Raw genomic sequence first — 17491 nt, 5'->3', positions numbered from 1 at the left:
TCTGAGTTGATATAGTTAGATATTTATAGAGTTGACAGAATTTGACAATCGAATAAAATTGAACCAAGTTAACAGAAATGAGATAAAGGGAGATAAGAGTCTGATCTCGGCAGTAGTCGCATACTTAAAACGCGGCTGATAATTTAACCTACTTTCCCCGTAGAATGCCGACAGTGCTGAGATGGCCTATCACTATCTTAAATTTTAGGTCGTTTCGCTCATTTAAGCAGCAAACATGTAAAAATTAATTAAATACGTTAGAGCTGAAATATAAATTGTAGGTCAAAGCCCAAGGCTAGGCAATCGCATATTTGATATGCGCGAAGTCTGCACATGGATTGTCTACTAGAAACGGCAGTTGTATGAGCAATCAGCTGTATTGTAGAACCATTTCATGAGTCTGATTCACTTGATCGTTGTAGACTGAATAACGTCGTGCAGGAAGCAGATGCGTTCGTGACGTTTAAGGTTTCTTAATCGGGATAGTTCACATCCTAATACGAATGACAATGAACCGCTCAAGGTAAAAATATCACACCAAAATAATTAAAGCTATAGCCAAATATCAAAAGATAGAAATTGACACAGTTTATAAGTCTATTACTGCCCTATATCGGCGTCGACCGCCAAGTGTGCAGGAGTTGCAGCGGAGTATTGAATAACCGTGTTCGGGCCTCTTGAAAGGTGAGCCGCATCAATCTCTAGGCTTAGATCAATTTTCCAAATCTTAACTTGGCATGCAAAACAGCTGCAAATTGAAATATTCTTATTGAAAATAGCATCAAAGCATTCCAGTTTGGGTTGTAAGCACTTGAATACGTTTATTTTGGCTGTCAAGCAATTATCAGCATGCTTCCATATAGGCTGCCGTCCAATTGAGAGTTTCAACTATCTATCAACCGGCCCTTAGCAAGCATGCAGAACATAGGTATGCCTTCCTTTGCGTCGGTTGTTTTGGTAGGGATGCATGGGGTAGGTAAATCAACTTTGGCTTTAATAGCTGCTCGCTCATTGAATTATCGCTTTGTCGATATCGATAACCATGTTCAAGCGGTTTTAGGAATGCAAGCCGCCAACTATATCAAAGAACACAGTTTACTAGTATATCGCCAAAGAGAACATGAGATTTTATCAGAATTATTTGAGCGTTGTGATACAAAGTGTGTTATTGCATGCGGTGCGGCAGTTATAGAATACATCCCGAATAAAGCTCTGGTGATGAAGTTTAGAGATACTCATCCAGTAATACATGTCTTAGCAGATGAGGATAGAATAGCTGATTACCTGAGTATTAAGGACATAGAGTTTGTGAACCGTATGTGCTCTACAAAATATCAACTGTACAGAGAATGTTCAAATTACGAATTTTTTAATCTCACTGCCCAAACTTCGTCTAGATCGGATGTCGTTACTGCAATTCCAATAGATCAACTAACGTGGCCATCCAAAAAGGCACCCAGATCTTTCTTGATACTCAAAAATTGTGAACGTGACTGTGTCAGGTTTCTTAGAGCTGTACTGGGTCTGTACTCAAATGAGTTAGATACTCAAGTTGCTGAACCGGAGCTAAGAAGCTATACGTATTCAATCTCATTGAGGTTTCCACACACGACTGTCACTGCTGATGGAACTCAAATAGAGGAGCTGGTTGTTGGTGCAGACTGTGTCGAAATAATAATTGATACGGGCTTCTTTCTCAATCGACAAGTCAGGCTCGAAGCCATCGCTAAATACATAAGTACAGTCAGGCGTTCCACAGATTTGCCTTTGATATACACGGTGAGCACAGCAGGATTAGATTTTTCTCAGTACCGAAATTCAGAACTTTATTTTTCTCTGTTGGAGTATGGCTTACGAAATGCCGCATGCTATGTCAACGTCGATCTGAAGTCCATTTGTCAGAAAGATCGAACTATTGATTCATTTAGTGAAACAGTACATGCACCTCGAATGCGTCGCTTATTATTTGGCGACAAGACACGGCTACCAATCCCACCAGCTGATCGACCACAATTTTCTTGGTGTAGCAGTTGGATTATGGCATCATGGCACGAAGAAGTTTCGCCAGCAATGCAACAGCACTGGTGGTCATCACAAGAGCCGAAAGAAATTTTAAATTTTGCCTTAGAATCTCCTTGCCGTGTTATTAGGATCAGTAAAGAAGCTGTATCATATCAAGATAACTATGATGTTATCGCATTTTATCAGCAAATGTCAAGTATAGCTTCTGCAAATGGCAGCTTTTTGAGTGTGTTTAATACTGGGCCAATCGGAAGACTCTCAAAAATTATGAACCAAATCTTGACTCCTGTCGTTGCACACTACACGGTGGATTTTCTGCTTGATCAAACTCTTGTCGCATCTAACTCAGAGCTTTCGGCGTATGACGCTCAGAAAGCGCTGTACAGCTCATTTGCTTTACCGAAATTACAGTTTTATGTTGTTGGTGGGCCGATGATTAGTAAATCATTGTCCCCAACAGTTCATAACTCTGCCTTTAGGGCAACTGGCCTACCTCATTTTCAGTCATTATATGAATCGAGTAATACGGATGATATAGCGGAGCTAATACGGCATGATGATTTTGGTGGGCTTGCGGTTACGGTGCCTCATAAATTGAAAGCTGTTTCTATGGCAGATTCTTTGTCAGTGCATGCCCGAGTAATAGGCGCAGTTGATACATTGATCCCAGAACGACAGCCTGATAGTATGCGGGTTTCTGCAATTCGAGGCGAAAATACAGACTGGTTAGGAATTCGAGCTTCGATTCTTGCACATCTGTCTCCTGTGAACGCGGTTACACGGCGGACGACAGCATTGTGTATTGGGGCTGGAGGAGTTGCTAGAGCTGCAATATATGCATTTATACAACTTGGTGTTGAGAACATTTTGTTGTACAATAGAACATTGGAACATGCGGAAGAGCTTGCTCGGCATTTCAATTCACAGTCTCCGTTGTCTATTCCTGCTACTGGTCCAACTCATTTCGACTCACCCACGATAACACGAGAATTTACAATCCACGTTTTGCGATCGTGGGATTTAGCGGACCCTAGTTTAGATTCAGGTTTAGATCCACCGACAATTATTGTGTCTGGAATACCGGTGTACAACGAGCTGCCTGTCCATATGTTTAGAAGACCAACGGGAGGGGTTGCGATTGATGTAAGATTTCCTAAATTATTGCGCTCACCAAAATTTGCTAACAGCGTTGAGTTGCATTATGAAAACTTAAGTAGTAAAGTGCTTCGGCAAGCACGTGAATTTCAAGATAGAGGGTGGATAGCGGTGGATGGGTTGAAGGTTTTACCGGAAATTGTACGTCTACAATTTGAGTTGTGGACCAAGAAACCCGCACCAATAAATGTCATGAATAAGAGTTTGCTACGATATTATGAAGAGCATACTTAAAAATCAATTTGTACTATACTTATCTAAAACATAGTTGGGCATTACTTATATTCATAAAGACTATTGCATTGTACAGAATCATTAAGTTGGACAAATATGCGTAAATCATGGCACTTTTGCTGAACCAAACTCCAAAATTAACCTAACTATATACAAATTTTACAAAGATTTGCTTCTTCGACGTGTCAGAAAAATTTTGCTCGCTTCTGTTCGCTGTAAGCCATGCTGTTTTTTGACAAAACTCAAGTCAGCGCCACCAGAGTTAAGCTCCGCAAGATACGCTGTCCGGTTGCTACTGTTAGATTCATCAAAAACATCGGATGCTGACAAATAGACTGAGGAACTGTTTGCGGAGTCCGACGAATACAGATCATCGTTCTGATAATTGTGAGCTTTAAAAACAGAACTCAATGTCTTCTCTGAGTTCTTACGGTAAAGTTCGTAAAACAGCATGACCACACTTGGCTGCTCCAAAACTTCATTAAGTGACACATCTCTGACATGGCCGTCGGATGTCTCAATCCAACCATTATCAACGCGCCTAAATGCTGTGTAGTGACCAAAAGAATGATTTCCCTGATGTGTTACGACACTGATTAACCTGTAAGATGTGTCGTCGGCATACGAATCCGTCTGAACGTACTTTTGTAGTGATAATTGCTCTGGGAAGCTCACTGGCACATAATTCTTTACAGCAGTTCTTTGAACTGGATCGTATTGAGACCGGTTGACGTGTATCGTAAGACATTCAGGTAACTGTAGCAGTTTAGTCTGTTTTTCCTTTTGAACAGCAACAAGTCTAGGGGGTTTGAGCCTCTCAAAATCTGAATCTTTCACTGGGTACTGTTGAAGTGCGGAGATAACCATCTCAAATCTTATTCGTAAAGCCTGAGCAAGACTTGGTTTCAAAGTCGAGCTCGAGGTTTGTGACAATGTGAACTCTGGGAGGCCTGTCTTGTTGAGCGAGGCAGGCGCCGGTGATCTAGGCGAGTGCTGCAGTAGACGCGATAATTGAGTTGCTGTAGCTTCCAAAGAACAGCGTTGACAGTACACGTTATCCAATTTTTCGACGGAGCAATAGTCATCTAGCAGAGAATGTAAAGACAATACGGAAGAATCCGACGCCGGATAGATAATAGATGAGAGCGGTAACGACAGCTCAAGATACACAAATGGCATTGATCGAGTAGTTTGAAATTCATGACAGACACAGCACCAAATTGAAGATACCAATAAACCAGTAAACGGGCTTTCTATGATACTTTCACTGATGGACTTGTGGTCTTCCAAAGCATCAAGAAGAGCTAGATAAAATTCATGGACATCCTGCTGTTCTGTATCTGGTGCCCATCGGCTAGAAGGTAATGACTGCAACAACTGAACTGTAGAATGCGTATGTGCTGTCGACAGCGAGCAGTTAAGACTAGAAAGGACTTGAAGAAGTTCTGATGACACTTTTGATTCGTTATGCTCTTTCAGAAAAAGTATGAAGCTATGAGACGACGACAGTGCCTGACAACGACCAGTTAAAACGAGACCATATAGCTCAAAAAAATACATACCTGAAGAACAGCATTCACGAAACATGTGTTTCCGGTATTTCTTAATCCTCCGTACCAGAGTGTCTTGGATGTCTCCCGTGGAGTACTTAAGTCTAGATCAAGACTGCATTCATTCAAGAAAAAACTTGAAGACTCTTCCCAAAAAGGAAAGAAATCAATTGCTTTTTCTGCACTCGCCATTTGGTGTTGGTACTGGTGTCGAAATATAATAATAAAATTGGTTCTGCGTACGGATATTTGAATGGGAGGGAAGAGCACATTATTCATGTGGGATGTAGGCGTTCTTAAATGTGGCGCTTCGTTACGCAAGCTCTCCTGAGTAAACAGGTGTAAATTATACGTTTGTGCTTTAAGTATCCAACAAGAGAAGATGGCCGCGTCAGAATCCCCGAACTCTATCTCAAATAAACTTTGGCTTGACATGTCTGACGCGTCTTTAATTAAGGCAGTGTGTTTTGCAGTTTATACCTTAACCGTAGCTGTGTTTATGATGTAAACGATTTTTTTGATGTCGCAATATGTTCTTTGTATGTTGTTCCGAGAGCCTTAATCAGTCCAGTTGGGCAAAAAAATGAACGCAATTAAGAGAGCAAGAGCGGCAAAAAAGGCAATCGCCATGAAGAAGGCGAGCGTCTTAAAAAAGGCAAAGTTGCAAAGAATTGCAGCCAAAGGAATTGAACGGCCAACTAGAAAGGAGATACCAATCAAAGAGAAACTAGAATTTGCAACAAAACGAACCAAGTTTTTATTGGAGAAATATCCTGCTCCGAGTAAGTTTTTGTTTTTACTGCGGCATAGACAAGGAAGCGTCATATTGAATACCAAAAACGTGGTTACGGTTAGTATGCTGTGCGGTACCGAGAATAAATGTTCTGATCAACATGTAGCCTAAATTGATAACAGAGCAATTACCATCCGTTGGGTCACTCTCGACTTCCCGTCATGAATGGAGCTTATTATGTGTAGCCGAAGCAGCAAATGAGTACTCGGCATATGCATTAAAGGTTTACTTCAACGAACTTCGGCGTAAACGGTTGCGTCTTTACGAGGAAAATCGAGAACTGTCAAGATCATGGTATCATTTCAAGTTTCCAAAAAAGAATGTGGGTACATTTGAAGCTGTATCGGATCTTTCAAACGCTATCGAATTTTTACACAAGCGGACTTCAAACGAGGAGAATGGGAAAACTACTGTGTTTTGGAATTATGACTGGTTCAAAGGAAACGAAAAGCTTTGGGATGATAATGTTGTCCACCGACGATTGAGCTCTTCGTTTTTAAAATATTAAACACTTATGCGTTATAAGTACGACAAGAATCTTTAGGAAAGGCTGCGAAAAGATGGTGAAGATTTTGATTAAATTAAAACTTGGTCTCCAAATTTTGACGGATCAATGAAAACAGCCAGAGGGCTTGGAAGTAGCTTCTAGATTCGTAGAATATCGTCATGCTATGTATATACAAAAAATTAGAACTAATGTTTAACAGCAGCACTACTTGATATTAGACTGTCTTCGCTTTCGCTCTTTGTGACAAGTATACACCAATCAGTCTACCTATTCCGTTTCCAAAATATTCGCCTACTACAATAGTAATAGGCCATGCTTGCCAATCTCGGTCCCAATCTAGTGGTATTGGTAGAGCCCCTAGCCAAGCACCAAATACTGTTCCCATAGCTGCACCATATGCTGGAGTTAACGGTGCGTTGATAGCTGCAATGTTCAACCAATTCTCTGCATCAAGTGGAATTGTACACAATAGTGGGAACAGGGCTAACATTGCTGTATGTACCGACAGCAAGTATGTTAAATAAGCAGAAAACATCACTGGTGCACCAAATAAAATGAACAACACGTGAAAAGCAGGAGAAAGTAACAAAGTGAGAATTAGACCAAAGGCCGTAGTCTATTTCAAGTAAGAAATGAAGCACAAAAGCGTCTCAAGTCCACATACCGCAACTTTTCTTCGTGGTTGCTGCTTCTTTTTTGAACCGGACGCAATTTTACCACTAGTGGCAGCCAAAGCAGTTGGTGAACCCAAAACTACCATTACCTGACATATCACAGTTATCGCCAGCGAGTATGTAAGTACTTTCTCAGGATCATTTGACAGAAGAGATGTAGCAAACGTAGTGAGAGTCGGAAACGCGAAAGATGCGACGGCTGCAAGGAACTCTACTGTAAGCGACTCATGATGTAGCCCGTCTGCACGTCTTGGAGCAGTGGAGGCCTGTGAGCTAATTTGACTTGAACTGAGCTTACTGTGAGCCATTGATCTTGTCTGTTAAAGGGGTCGTTACCGTAGTGCTTGATTGCACCAGTCGCGCCTCACGATTTCAAGGTGCTTACTACAAGGTCAGACGGGCCATCTCAATAACAGACATATTTCAAATGGTATTTATTGATAAGAAGTAAACTATATGTAATGACTATCTGCTAATATCAAGCTTAGAGCTCATATACTTCGACGCAGCGTACTGCTATCGCTCAGTTCACGAGTGCTACAAGCACTTCAACACGAGTTGCAACCAGCTATTTACGATCGAACGGCTGGAGTATTGAACGTGCCGTAGCTGCTTACTATGATGCGGGATCAGGAAGTCTGACACCACAGTCAGTACCAAACTTATTTACGGCTTGCGTAACTGACATTGCATTCAGAAAGAGAGACTCAAAGGCTTTAACAGAACTGTTTGATAAATACAAAGGTTGGTTCTTTACGCTAGAATTGAAATGATATTGAACTTATCGAACTAGATCTAGAAGATCCTACGTCGATTGGACTAGATGGTACTATAAATTACATCCAAGATCTTGGAGTAGACTTGGAAGATCCAGTCGTACTTGCACTGGCGTATAAGCTCAGTGCGCCTACTGTCGGCCAATTTTCAAAGCAAGGATTTATTAACGGTTGGCAAGAAATGGGGTAATCTTGAGTGTATAGATTGGTGTGAATTGTCTATTAATTACTCCAGGGCTGATACTATTACCAAGATGAAAAAAGTGGTAGAGACGTTAAGAGACCAAATGCAAAACGATCCAGTATTTTTTAAAAACGTGTACAGGTTTACATTTATATTTGTTCGGTCACCCGGTCAGAGAATTCTGAATCTTGACTCAGCAGTGGAGTATTGGACTCTATTATTAGAAGACAGGTTTCCGGACAAGCGGTCATTTGATCAATGGGTCTCATTTGTTACCGAACAGTATAAAAAGGCAATACCAAGAGATACATGGAACATGTTGCTTGATTTCGTTGTGAACGTTTTGAATAATGCCAATGGCCTTGACAGCTACGATTCGGAAGCTGCTTGGCCGTCTATCTTTGATGAATTTGTTGCATATTTGAAGAGGTAATACAGTCACCAGCTGAGATCACTTAACTTGGACAAATCACAATCTTAATTAGATTTCATATGTACACTATTTTACATTCTGTTGTAATGGCATGCAAAGATCTATGCTTTGTTTTCATCCCCAACTTCCAGATCTGGAAGTGCCCATGCGTAGTCCTCATAATGCTGATATCGTTTGTGAGAATACACAAGCCCTTGTGGCAGTCCATACTTCTCCCGAACGCTCTCTGTCCTTGAGTCATACTTATTTCTCCAGAAATGCGCTCCTACCGCTTTCAGTCCATATAATTGGCTAAAGCGTCTAATGTCAAAACTGTCGCGGTTTTGCAAATCAAACGATGCCAGCTTTTCAGTTGATAACGGTTCACAATTTGGCTGTTCAAAAACCCAAACGGCATATCGATGGTAGCCAGAGTTTTTTTCCGGGTGAGGAGGTAGGTAACTCACAAGCTCATTGGCATTAGCCTTATCCACTAAGGGCGAATTGCCTGAAATGCTAATATCAGAAAGTATATAATGTAATGTGGTTTTGTAAGAATCAGTGAGTAAGTCTGGGGTGTCCGGATCAACAATGACGATAGTAAAGAGTTTCGTTGAATCTTCAAACATCTGAATAGAAAACTTCGGCTCAGAAGCGGTAACTCCAGTGCTCATGACTCTTCCCGGATCAATCCAAAACGTGTTCGTGCCGGGAAAACGCACTTTGACATCAACTTGAGGATATAAAGTCGGTAAAGTGTCAGGTATGACATGCATAGATTCCATACGATCTATTAACAGTAATCGATCATTCTTTTCCCAACGTGCTCTAACAAGATGCTGATACACTGGCAGTCTCATATCAAATTTTCCCATCTCGAATTGAGATGTCACTTCAGGAAAGTTGATTTCCGCATCGATGCGCAGCTTTCGAATCAAACCTGCCGTCAAATATGCTTCAGACCTCTTCTTCTGCACAGGAATCTCGTCGATAGCTTTAACGTTAAATTGATTTATAATACCTTCAACTTTATCTGTGAGCCTTAAAATGCGCTCGTACTTTTCATGTTTGTCTACTGTCAAAACTTTGAGAGCTTTCTCAAACGCAGCATTCAATCCGATTGGTCGTCGATATGCTTTTTTAGCTCTTTCAGTTCTTAAAGAGATTGGTGGAATGTTCTGTCGCCACTCTAGAAGTGAAGTGCGCATTTGCGGTGAAGCCTTGAGAGATTTAGCTGTAATTGACAGAGTACTGGGGTCTGCTGGGTCAAAATAAGCATTGAGGTCATTCACACTGCACCCAATTGCTTTTGCAATACGTTCGCTAGCAGCACTTCCATCCGGTAGGTCATTTATTTCGACTTCGGTGGCAAAATCGGAATGCTCAACTTCATTTGGAGAAGTCGAAGAAGCTCTGGCAGACGAAGATTGCAAATGTCGAATGCTGTCACGAAGTCCTTGCCGGACAGACCCCAAGCTTAACAGTGAAACTCGGGCACGAGGCATTATTTGCAATAATCAACTTTTTAGTGCTTTAATTGGCTCGACGTAGGTAGAAAAAGGTGATTTTTAGTGTTCTGCACTGAAAGTCCCGGGTCAAGTTCGGGCACATCACGAAAAACTTTCCGAGGCCACTAGTTAAACTTTGCACCGAAAATTTCCAGACGACCCAAAAAATCTACAAATTTGCGGAACAGCACTCTTTAGCCGGGAAATGTTAACGAACTGTTAACCCAATTGGTCTTTAATCAAACTTTGATACATTTTGCAAGTGTTTTTTGTTTTTCCTGTTCATTGGCACTGGCGACAGAGTCAAACAATGTCGTCAACTCGTCTCTTGTCTACTTTCCGTCGCGTGTCCCATTTTTCATGCAAGAAACTACTGGTAAGTTATATAATATCTTTAATTAATTTTATCTAATTTTGAAAAGAATGCTCGAGATTGTCAATTTAGAAGTTCTGCAACTTTGGCTCATACAGAGACCGAAATCACAACTGGAGAACACTTCGACTCGACCGAATCAGTAGCATGGAGTCCTGTTAAACCTTCAACAGGATTGTCAATTTTACCTTACGCTGCAAGTAAGTATATGATTGTCTCTAAGACGAAAGTTTTTGACATCTTAGGACCTCCTTCAGCAGTCCTAGCATTATTACATAGTTTTCCAAGTTTGGAACCGATGTCGTTCACAACAGTTTCCAGTACGCTTCTTGCTTTACCTTTTCGGCGAGACATTCTTTGGCAGGCGGTTGTATACGAAAATAATACTCTTCGTGATCGAAGCCATATATTTGTGCCAAACAGATCCGAGCTGGGTTATTCGAAGAAGAAAATGGCTGCTCAAAAAGGCAGAGGTCGTGCTCGTGTGGGTAAGGCGGGTTCGCCAATTTTTAATAGAGGAGGAAAGACATTTGGCCCAAGAAATCCCGATGACAGTACTCGTATCAATCGCAGAGTTTATAATTTGGCTTTGCGAACTGCATTTTCATATACGTATCAGAGAGGAAACCTAATTGTCATAGATGGTCAAGCAGAGCTCGAAACTTTCAAATCAAAAGCTGCTCAAACCGTTTGGAGCACACATTCTTGGACAGATCTTCCGGTTTTGGTTATCGTATCGGGAGACAGAAAGAATTTGCAAGCGGCGCTGCGGAAATCCCAGCCACTGACACGAATTGCGCATATGAAGGATTTGGATGTCAGGACTCTGCTAAAGGCAAAGAAAATTTTGGTTGAGAATGATGCACTTAGCTATATTTTTGAGAAAACAACCGGACGCAATTATCTAGATGAAAGTACAAAGGGCGAGGACTTCAAAATTGCTTCTAAGCGCTTGAATGCAATTGCAAGGCAAGCGAAAAAAGCAAAAAAAGCAAAAAAAGCAAAAACCGCTGAAAAAACAAAGAAGGGAGAACAGGCAAAGCAGGCAGATAACACGGCTAAATTTTCTAAAGCTTAGCTGACGCCTTAATTGGCACACCTATTTGTATATAGTCGAATCGTATCCTAAGGAGCATAAGGAATTAAAAGGTGGAAGTATTGTTTGTCTAACTTTGGAGTATTTGAAGCCATTGTAATTCCACAATGTACATAAATTCAAGACTTGCTTAATGATGCGTGACAAAACTTTACTAAATTCTAAATACATCTTATAATCTATGATTATTTCCAATTCGCCATCCACCCACTTACGATTTCCACATTTTCCGTAACCAATGAGTCATACCCTGTGTTCTTATTACTGTCGAATATGCTAATATGAGCCTCAATTTCACCCCTCGCCTTCTTGTTCGCTGCCGGTCTAAAAAATCCTGAGTAAGGAACATCTTTGGGCACATTGCAGAATGTCCTGATACCATCACCATCGCCGCCCACTATTTTCCCCAGTCCCTTCACAATCTCAGTGGTATCGAACTTGCTGTTGCTCCCCGATCCTGTTTCAGACTGAACTGGTTGGATAACAGTGTAATAATTGATCATCTGTACCCGATCTTTCGATTGATATAAATTCCATAGCCGTTCTTTCAAAACAGCCGGTTTCTGAAAAATTGCGCCGACAAAAATGAGATGATCTTTTGCCCAATTTAAATCCATATTTTGACTCTTCAGATACCACACTGTTCCCGCAGCAGCAGCAGCTGTCGTTACAATACCAGCAGCAGCGATACCTGCAATTTTGCCCCAGTTAGGAGACGCCTTCTTTTGTTGCATATCTTTTGTCCCTGCTTCTTTTTTGGGTTCTTGGCTGTTCTTAGCAAATAAGTAAGATGCTACAGTACCTATCGGCACAGCGGCGCTTAAAGACTTCAACTCCTTGAACTTTGCAGATCCTCTTTCGACAACGTCTTGGGCAAACACCGATGTATGCAGTCCTAAAAATGGAGAATCAAAGCACAAGAGACCTAGAACTTTAGGGAACGTTATTGACTTGTCTCTGGCCAAAATCTGAGTCGCGGCGTCTGCTATAACAAGACCGCCCATGCTATGCGCTACCAAGATAAAGCCGACGGTAGGCGACATTAGAGGAGAAGCAGTTCCATTTAGTATCTCTTCGTCAATTGTTTTATTCTCAAGAAAGGAAATAAACGAGTTGACGGCAGCTGAAAGCTCGCCTTTTGTTTCGTATGGGGGATAGATTAGTGAAACAATCTTTGTCTTGGGATAAACTCTCTGTAGTCGCTCTTGTACATCACTTGGAAAATCCCTAAAAGTAGTTCGGTCGCCTTTAAATCCGTGCACGTAGACCAGAATCAAAGTCTTCATGATTTTGACGAGTTTCCAAGTGCGTAAAACGTAATTGATAGGACATTCATTTTCATACTTAACGCGTGGGTTTAGGGTTTTAATACGAAATTTAACAGAGATGATTTTAAGAATTCATGCTTAATATGCTCATGAGAAATGCTACCAATTTATTAGATGCGAGTTCTCAAATGCTACTGTAATTGCATGAGCTTGTTGTCCTCGATCCAAAGTCGGTGAGATTTGATTGGAAGCAGCATCATAAGCCGCGGTGTCGAAACCAAATTACTATTACCCTTGTTGTCGCGAAGCGTGTCGGCAGTACAAATTCAATGGTTACTTACTCAACCTTCTGCTACTTTTCACTCAGACCCAAATTGTAAAATTTGTGCTGGATCATACTCAGAAATCTTAAAATTTGACAAAAGTTTTCGCGGCCAATTAGGCAAGATATCAAAAGGGTTCCAATAAACAGCATGTGTAACTTTTCCAACAATTAAAGCTTGTGGAACAGGTCCGTAAGCTCTTGAATCAAGGGAAGCTGAGGCATTGTCTCCAAGTATCCATACATGTCCTTCTGGGATTCGAACAAATTTGCCAGTTCTTTCATTCCCAAGCTGTGCCGTAGCTACCTCTGAAGGTATGTCAATAGAATTATCGCTTACATTGTAAGAAGGCATTTCATTGCAGTAAACTATATCTCCCGGTAAAGCAGCAACGCGCTTGCAAATTCGAGAATGTGCCTGTGTAGGCTTGTTGACTACGATCACGTCTCCAACATGAATATTGTGACCACGACGGTAATTGAGCTTATTGACAAAAGCATGATCTCCTTTGGTATGTAATGTTGGCATCATTGAAAGTCCTCCAGTAGCAGTGAATTCGAACAGATAAGTATGAACCATATGTATCGCAGCAGCTGCTCTAACAAAACGACCAGCCAGAATAACGCCTCTCCGAAAGCCGAGCATTATGTCTGCTATTCAAGCTGGTCTGATTAACTTTGACTAAACTATACTCAATCTGTTTGTGTGTGGGAGTACACAGTTCTGTTCATTAAATTGTTAAAACATATAAAGTTTAGCTGTAAAGCTTAATTACCATTTACTCTTGGTCCTTTGATGTTCAAGACTCCACATTATTATTTGACTACTCGATTTGAGATTACAGCAGTCAAATAGCACATTACAGCAATGTTACATAAGTCAACTCAGCCATTAAAGCGAACAAGATACTTCCCAGGCAGACGGACGTCTCGGTCTCCTTCTCCAACATCATCCAATTCAGCTGCATCAGAGGAAGACACTCAAGATATCGAAGGCCAGTTCTCTGAAGCGCAACAGACCAAAAACAACCAGTCAGAAGCTGAGTTCGACGATCTTGAAAGCGATCACAAGGCAGACAACAAGACTTGGAAAGACGATGAAAAAACTGTGCATGAAAAGTTGAAGGCAGTGAACATTAGAAGTCAGTTACAACAATCAGAAATAACATCTAATTCTACAAGTTCTATTGCGCAGGTAACTATTAGCAAAGGCAAAGATGTGAGTGGAATTAAAAGCGAGAGTGAAAATGAGAGTGAAAGCGAAAGAGAAAGCGAAAGTGAAAGTGAAAGCGACAGCGATAGTGAAAGCGACAGCGATAGTGAAAGTGAAAGTGAGGATGAAAAACCACAGCTAATACGGCCGGTGTTTGTGCCGAAGTATGTGTGAAGTTAGATATGTTACATCTGGTTCTAATGTGAAATAGAAGCAAACGGTCAGAAAATGGAAAGGTTGCGGTCCTGCATAATACTACAGTTGACGACGAGGCATCTCGAGACAGAAAACGAGAGGACACATTAAGCATGATTGAACAGCGTACGCGTGCTGATGCAATTGCTCATGCAAAAGCCAGCATTCACGAGGAAAATATGGTTGCTAGCTTTGCGGAAGTTGATGACACAGATGACACAGATCCATCGGCAGAAATTGCAGCATGGAAACTGAGAGAGCTGAAGCGCATTAAACGCGAACGCGAGGAGTTGGAAATGCGCGAACAGGAACTGCGTGAAGTTGAAGAGCGCAGAAATATGGACGAGGATGTTCGACTGAAGGAAGATCTGGAACACTCCAAACAACAGCGAGAGGAGAAGATTAACGGTCGTGGAAAGATGAATTTCATGCAAAAGTATTATCATAAAGGTGCCTTCTATCAAGATCTTGATATTTTAAAACGCACAGACTACAGCACTGGAGAAGTCGAAGATCAGATAAAAGACAAATCTGCTCTACCAAAAATTTTACAAGTTCGTGGAGATCAATTTGGAAAACGTGGACGGTCAAAGTGGACGCATTTAATCAATGAGGACACTTCTCAAGATGCGAATTCTCCTTGGTTCAAGAAAAGCGAAGCTAATAAGCGTCGAGAGGAGAAACTGGGTGGACTGCATGACACTTACCCCAAAAAAAGGGCGAAACAGCGCTAGGTTTGAATTAAGATAGTAAATTTACATTAACGTAGTTTGTGCAGTGCAATATCTTCAATGTATTTGGCCAAAACGTAACCTGACGAAAACAAAAGTACAAATAGCCTGAAATACACCTAATGAAACCAGGAAAGAATCGACAGCATGCGTTCTCACTTGATAGCCAGATCTTTTAATTCGCTCTCAGGTGCTGTTTGTTCGTCCTTAGACAATGCATGCGTTAAGTTCAAATCAGGAGTATTTCGAGTGTGTGCTTGCTTTATCATCTCTCCCATTTTACTGTCAAACCTCACGACCATGCACGTTAGATTGTCCATACTAAAATGGCTAAGAGCGTATTCAATAAGTTTTTTGCTTGCTTCTTGTGGATTCTTAATGGTTCGAATCAAATCAACAGCCTGCTGATCTGTAGTCACATCCCAAAGACCATCGCACGCTAATATAATAAATTCATCGTCTTCGGTTACGTAGGTCTCAGTGGTGTAAGGATGGCTAGTCACTAACTTCTTGATATATGTGTCTCCAAGAGCTCGAGTGACGGCAAGAATGCCGTTAACGCGTCCATTTAATACCAGGCCACCGCTGTTTGCTATTCGCTGTGCCTCCATTGAGTCTGTACCTTTGTGGTCGTATGAAAGTCTGTAAGCTTTACCTTTTCGGCTAAAGTCAACAGTTAGACTTGTACAACAAAATATGACTATACTAATACCATAGAACTATTCGTGCATCGCCAGCATTAGCAGTATATAACATGCGTTCTCTGACAGAGGTTTGTCTTGGTAGCAGACTTGAACTGGACCCCACTCCCGTCGCCCTTACTTCGTCCACACTGTCACTAATTCGATGATGATGTAGAAAATGGTAATGGCGGTAAAGATTTTGAGCCGACATCTCAGATTTATTTGATTTCAAAGCTGTCACCGGTGTGCTCCCGTCGGATTTTGAAACATTGTCATGACTATCGTAAACTCGGTCTTCCCATCTTAGTACAGCAACTACCGCGGTACAACCTGCATTTTTTATAGATTGTTTAGCGCCTAGAATTGCATCGGCCTCTGTAAAAGTATGATCCAAAAGTTCGGGAACTGGAATATTTGGATCTTTCTTTAAATGCTCCTCCAGCAATAAATGCAACTTTTGACCACACCAGTCAGCAACGCCTTTGCCAGCATGACCATCAAAAACTGCGAAATATCCCGCATCCTGTGAAATGTGATTGCCAACATTTCTACTAGTATATACTGAACTTGAAGCTTTTATACTTTCCTGTGTATGGCTACTATGTTCTTTTGATCTTAACTTTGAACTAGCGGATCCGTTGCTGCTCGATCCACCGGAAGCTACACTATTCAACGGTGACCCAAAATCATAAACAATCATATGTGTGTCCTCCATAGAGCTGCGGCATTGAAGATTGGCATCTTCCGATACACCTACTGTAAAAGTTCCGTTAAACCAAGAAGGTGGGTCTGCGGTCATTGACTTTAACGGAGGTGATTTTGACTTGTTACGCAGCGAAAACGAACTCCCTGGTGATGCACTAGAACTAGATGATACTCCGGTAAGACGGGACAAAAATGAAGAAGAATTATTTATGGATTGTGCTGGCTGTGTTGGTGTGCTTGTGGATGTACTCTTCTTCCGATTATCAGGCTTAGCAGCGGAAGGGTCCAATTGTGGATCAGTCGAATGTGAGCTTGATGGAGCCATTGCCAGGATTCTACAATGGTTCCTTGAACTGCCGAGTTAAGTCAGTTATACTGTACTTCCTGGTATAGTAGCATCGCAGAGAGCTTAAGCCGATCGACGTCAGTCAGTAATTGCGTGCGGTCTACTAACTTTTTGGTGTCAGCTTGACGCTGCGGGGCTATGAAGTACGAGGGGTTTGTTCCGTTGAACTGTTTGGACGGTTGGCGCAGTTACCTTCGGCGAATTTTAGATATTAACTTTAACTTTAAAAAATGTCAAAATATTCCGGCGACAACCCTAACTTCACATTTTTGGCGGTTTTTTGGTTGAATTAGTCTAAGTTGTCAGCTGCTGAAAAATTTCGAGTAGTTACTGTATATGTTTGGTTTAACGGTAGGCATTTAGCCCATTCAATTTAATGCAGGGTGTGCTGATAACTTACGCCGAGAACAACTGTACCGTACCCAAGTGCAGCACTGATCAATACTGCCGATGAGTATTTCAAAAATTTAAGACATCAGTAACGTAGAGTTGGGCAGTGATAAAGACACAAAGTGCATCAACGTGCACTGATACAAATCACCAGTACTTACCCCGTGGGGTATATCTCCGCGACGTTTTCTGGAAAGGCGATGGGCCATTTTGTTAAAAGTAAATGCGGCGTTCTATCATAGACAACGTCTTGATCCTGCTTTCCAATCGCAGTCTACTGTATATAGTATCTGATAGCCATAATTACTCAATTCTTACTGCAAATTTACGAGCAAATCGTGATTTCGATATAT

At 41.4% G+C, this 17491-nt stretch overlaps 11 protein-coding genes across 11 annotated transcripts; 5 read left to right on the top strand and 6 right to left on the bottom strand.

Annotated features, from left to right (window-relative positions):
• Positions 1-726: 726 nt before the first annotated feature.
• Positions 727-3490, top strand: V1512DRAFT_289341 (uncharacterized protein). Its single transcript, XM_066918172.1, has 2 exons — positions 727-3165; positions 3217-3490. The coding sequence occupies exons 1-2, from the start codon at positions 916-918 to the stop codon at positions 3409-3411; spliced, it is 2445 nt and encodes an 814-aa protein (XP_066773566.1). The 5' UTR covers positions 727-915; the 3' UTR covers positions 3412-3490.
• V1512DRAFT_258032 (uncharacterized protein) lies at positions 3402-5283 on the bottom strand. Its single transcript, XM_066915356.1, has 3 exons — positions 4974-5283; positions 3843-4923; positions 3402-3789 (listed from the first exon to the last, which is right to left on the bottom strand). Exons 1-3 carry the CDS (start codon positions 5238-5240, stop codon positions 3782-3784), a joined length of 1356 nt encoding a protein of 451 aa, XP_066773565.1. The 5' UTR covers positions 5241-5283; the 3' UTR covers positions 3402-3781.
• A 233-nt stretch (positions 5284-5516) lies between these two features.
• V1512DRAFT_258031 (uncharacterized protein) lies at positions 5517-6481 on the top strand. Its single transcript, XM_066915355.1, has 2 exons — positions 5517-5811; positions 5861-6481. Exons 1-2 carry the CDS (start codon positions 5545-5547, stop codon positions 6260-6262), a joined length of 669 nt encoding a protein of 222 aa, XP_066773564.1. The 5' UTR covers positions 5517-5544; the 3' UTR covers positions 6263-6481.
• V1512DRAFT_258029 (GPI biosynthesis protein family Pig-F-domain-containing protein) lies at positions 6348-7291 on the bottom strand. The gene is made up of 2 exons (XM_066915354.1): positions 6927-7291; positions 6348-6878 (listed from the first exon to the last, which is right to left on the bottom strand). The coding sequence occupies exons 1-2, from the start codon at positions 7242-7244 to the stop codon at positions 6477-6479; spliced, it is 720 nt and encodes a 239-aa protein (XP_066773563.1). The 5' UTR covers positions 7245-7291; the 3' UTR covers positions 6348-6476.
• On the top strand, positions 7081-8380 carry V1512DRAFT_66105 (Cullin binding-domain-containing protein). Its single transcript, XM_066918465.1, has 5 exons — positions 7081-7366; positions 7425-7585; positions 7634-7680; positions 7730-7898; positions 7948-8380. Exons 1-5 carry the CDS (start codon positions 7364-7366, stop codon positions 8327-8329), a joined length of 762 nt encoding a protein of 253 aa, XP_066773562.1. The 5' UTR covers positions 7081-7363; the 3' UTR covers positions 8330-8380.
• On the bottom strand, positions 8195-10043 carry V1512DRAFT_258026 (phosphatidylethanolamine-binding protein). Its single transcript, XM_066915353.1, has one exon. It carries the CDS (start codon positions 9811-9813, stop codon positions 8431-8433), a length of 1383 nt encoding a protein of 460 aa, XP_066773561.1. The 5' UTR covers positions 9814-10043; the 3' UTR covers positions 8195-8430.
• On the top strand, positions 9970-11434 carry V1512DRAFT_258025 (mitochondrial 54S ribosomal protein uL4m). Its single transcript, XM_066915352.1, has 3 exons — positions 9970-10192; positions 10239-10389; positions 10435-11434. Exons 1-3 carry the CDS (start codon positions 10127-10129, stop codon positions 11265-11267), a joined length of 1050 nt encoding a protein of 349 aa, XP_066773560.1. The 5' UTR covers positions 9970-10126; the 3' UTR covers positions 11268-11434.
• On the bottom strand, positions 11416-12585 carry V1512DRAFT_258024 (uncharacterized protein). The gene has a single exon (XM_066915351.1). It carries the CDS (start codon positions 12569-12571, stop codon positions 11471-11473), a length of 1101 nt encoding a protein of 366 aa, XP_066773559.1. The 5' UTR covers positions 12572-12585; the 3' UTR covers positions 11416-11470.
• A 1-nt stretch (position 12586) lies between these two features.
• On the bottom strand, positions 12587-13578 carry V1512DRAFT_258023 (peptidase S24/S26A/S26B/S26C). Its single transcript, XM_066915350.1, has one exon. It carries the CDS (start codon positions 13519-13521, stop codon positions 12913-12915), a length of 609 nt encoding a protein of 202 aa, XP_066773558.1. The 5' UTR covers positions 13522-13578; the 3' UTR covers positions 12587-12912.
• A 165-nt stretch (positions 13579-13743) lies between these two features.
• On the top strand, positions 13744-15131 carry V1512DRAFT_233792 (splicing factor, Prp19-binding domain-containing protein; the record flags this gene model as incomplete). The annotated part of the gene is made up of 3 exons (XM_066914043.1): positions 13744-14021; positions 14100-14252; positions 14300-15131. The coding sequence occupies 3 exons, from the start codon at positions 13744-13746 to the stop codon at positions 15015-15017; spliced, it is 1149 nt and encodes a 382-aa protein (XP_066773557.1). The 3' UTR covers positions 15018-15131.
• On the bottom strand, positions 15037-16876 carry V1512DRAFT_285095 (phosphatase 2C-like domain-containing protein). Its single transcript, XM_066918038.1, has 2 exons — positions 15727-16876; positions 15037-15677 (listed from the first exon to the last, which is right to left on the bottom strand). Exons 1-2 carry the CDS (start codon positions 16725-16727, stop codon positions 15170-15172), a joined length of 1509 nt encoding a protein of 502 aa, XP_066773556.1. The 5' UTR covers positions 16728-16876; the 3' UTR covers positions 15037-15169.
• Between the last annotated feature and the right edge of the window lie 615 nt (positions 16877-17491).

Source organism: Lipomyces arxii, assembly GCF_038497795.1.
Source record: "Lipomyces arxii strain Phaff 12-163 unplaced genomic scaffold V1512scaffold_2, whole genome shotgun sequence".
NCBI lineage: Eukaryota > Fungi > Ascomycota > Lipomycetes > Lipomycetales > Lipomycetaceae > Lipomyces > Lipomyces arxii.
Note: the sequence above shows the minus strand (reverse complement) of the source record. Positions and strands in the feature narration are given on the sequence as shown.

Coding starts and splice junctions, on each gene's coding strand:
- V1512DRAFT_258023 (XM_066915350.1), bottom strand. CDS start 13,521: ATGCTCGGCTTTCGGAGAGGCGTTATTCTGGCTGGTCGTTTTGTTAGA.
- V1512DRAFT_258031 (XM_066915355.1), top strand. CDS start 5,545: ATGAACGCAATTAAGAGAGCAAGAGCGGCAAAAAAGGCAATCGCCATG. Junction 5,812..5,860: donor ATACCAAAAACGTGGTTACG/GTTAGTATGCTG, acceptor ATCAACATGTAG/CCTAAATTGATAACAGAGCA.
- V1512DRAFT_258029 (XM_066915354.1), bottom strand. CDS start 7,244: ATGGCTCACAGTAAGCTCAGTTCAAGTCAAATTAGCTCACAGGCCTCC. Junction 6,879..6,926: donor AACCACGAAGAAAAGTTGCG/GTATGTGGACTT, acceptor TACTTGAAATAG/ACTACGGCCTTTGGTCTAAT.
- V1512DRAFT_258024 (XM_066915351.1), bottom strand. CDS start 12,571: ATGAAGACTTTGATTCTGGTCTACGTGCACGGATTTAAAGGCGACCGA.
- V1512DRAFT_66105 (XM_066918465.1), top strand. Junction 7,681..7,729: donor ACTGTTTGATAAATACAAAG/GTTGGTTCTTTA, acceptor TTATCGAACTAG/ATCTAGAAGATCCTACGTCG. Junction 7,899..7,947: donor AACGGTTGGCAAGAAATGGG/GTAATCTTGAGT, acceptor TAATTACTCCAG/GGCTGATACTATTACCAAGA.
- V1512DRAFT_258026 (XM_066915353.1), bottom strand. CDS start 9,813: ATGCCTCGTGCCCGAGTTTCACTGTTAAGCTTGGGGTCTGTCCGGCAA.
- V1512DRAFT_289341 (XM_066918172.1), top strand. CDS start 916: ATGCAGAACATAGGTATGCCTTCCTTTGCGTCGGTTGTTTTGGTAGGG. Junction 3,166..3,216: donor CGGGAGGGGTTGCGATTGAT/GTAAGATTTCCT, acceptor AACAGCGTTGAG/TTGCATTATGAAAACTTAAG.
- V1512DRAFT_258032 (XM_066915356.1), bottom strand. CDS start 5,240: ATGAATAATGTGCTCTTCCCTCCCATTCAAATATCCGTACGCAGAACC. Junction 4,924..4,973: donor TCGTGAATGCTGTTCTTCAG/GTATGTATTTTT, acceptor GGTCGTTGTCAG/GCACTGTCGTCGTCTCATAG.
- V1512DRAFT_258025 (XM_066915352.1), top strand. CDS start 10,127: ATGTCGTCAACTCGTCTCTTGTCTACTTTCCGTCGCGTGTCCCATTTT. Junction 10,193..10,238: donor TTTCATGCAAGAAACTACTG/GTAAGTTATATA, acceptor AATTTTGAAAAG/AATGCTCGAGATTGTCAATT. Junction 10,390..10,434: donor AATTTTACCTTACGCTGCAA/GTAAGTATATGA, acceptor TTGACATCTTAG/GACCTCCTTCAGCAGTCCTA.
- V1512DRAFT_285095 (XM_066918038.1), bottom strand. CDS start 16,727: ATGGCTCCATCAAGCTCACATTCGACTGATCCACAATTGGACCCTTCC. Junction 15,678..15,726: donor GATGCACGAATAGTTCTATG/GTATTAGTATAG, acceptor TGTTGACTTTAG/CCGAAAAGGTAAAGCTTACA.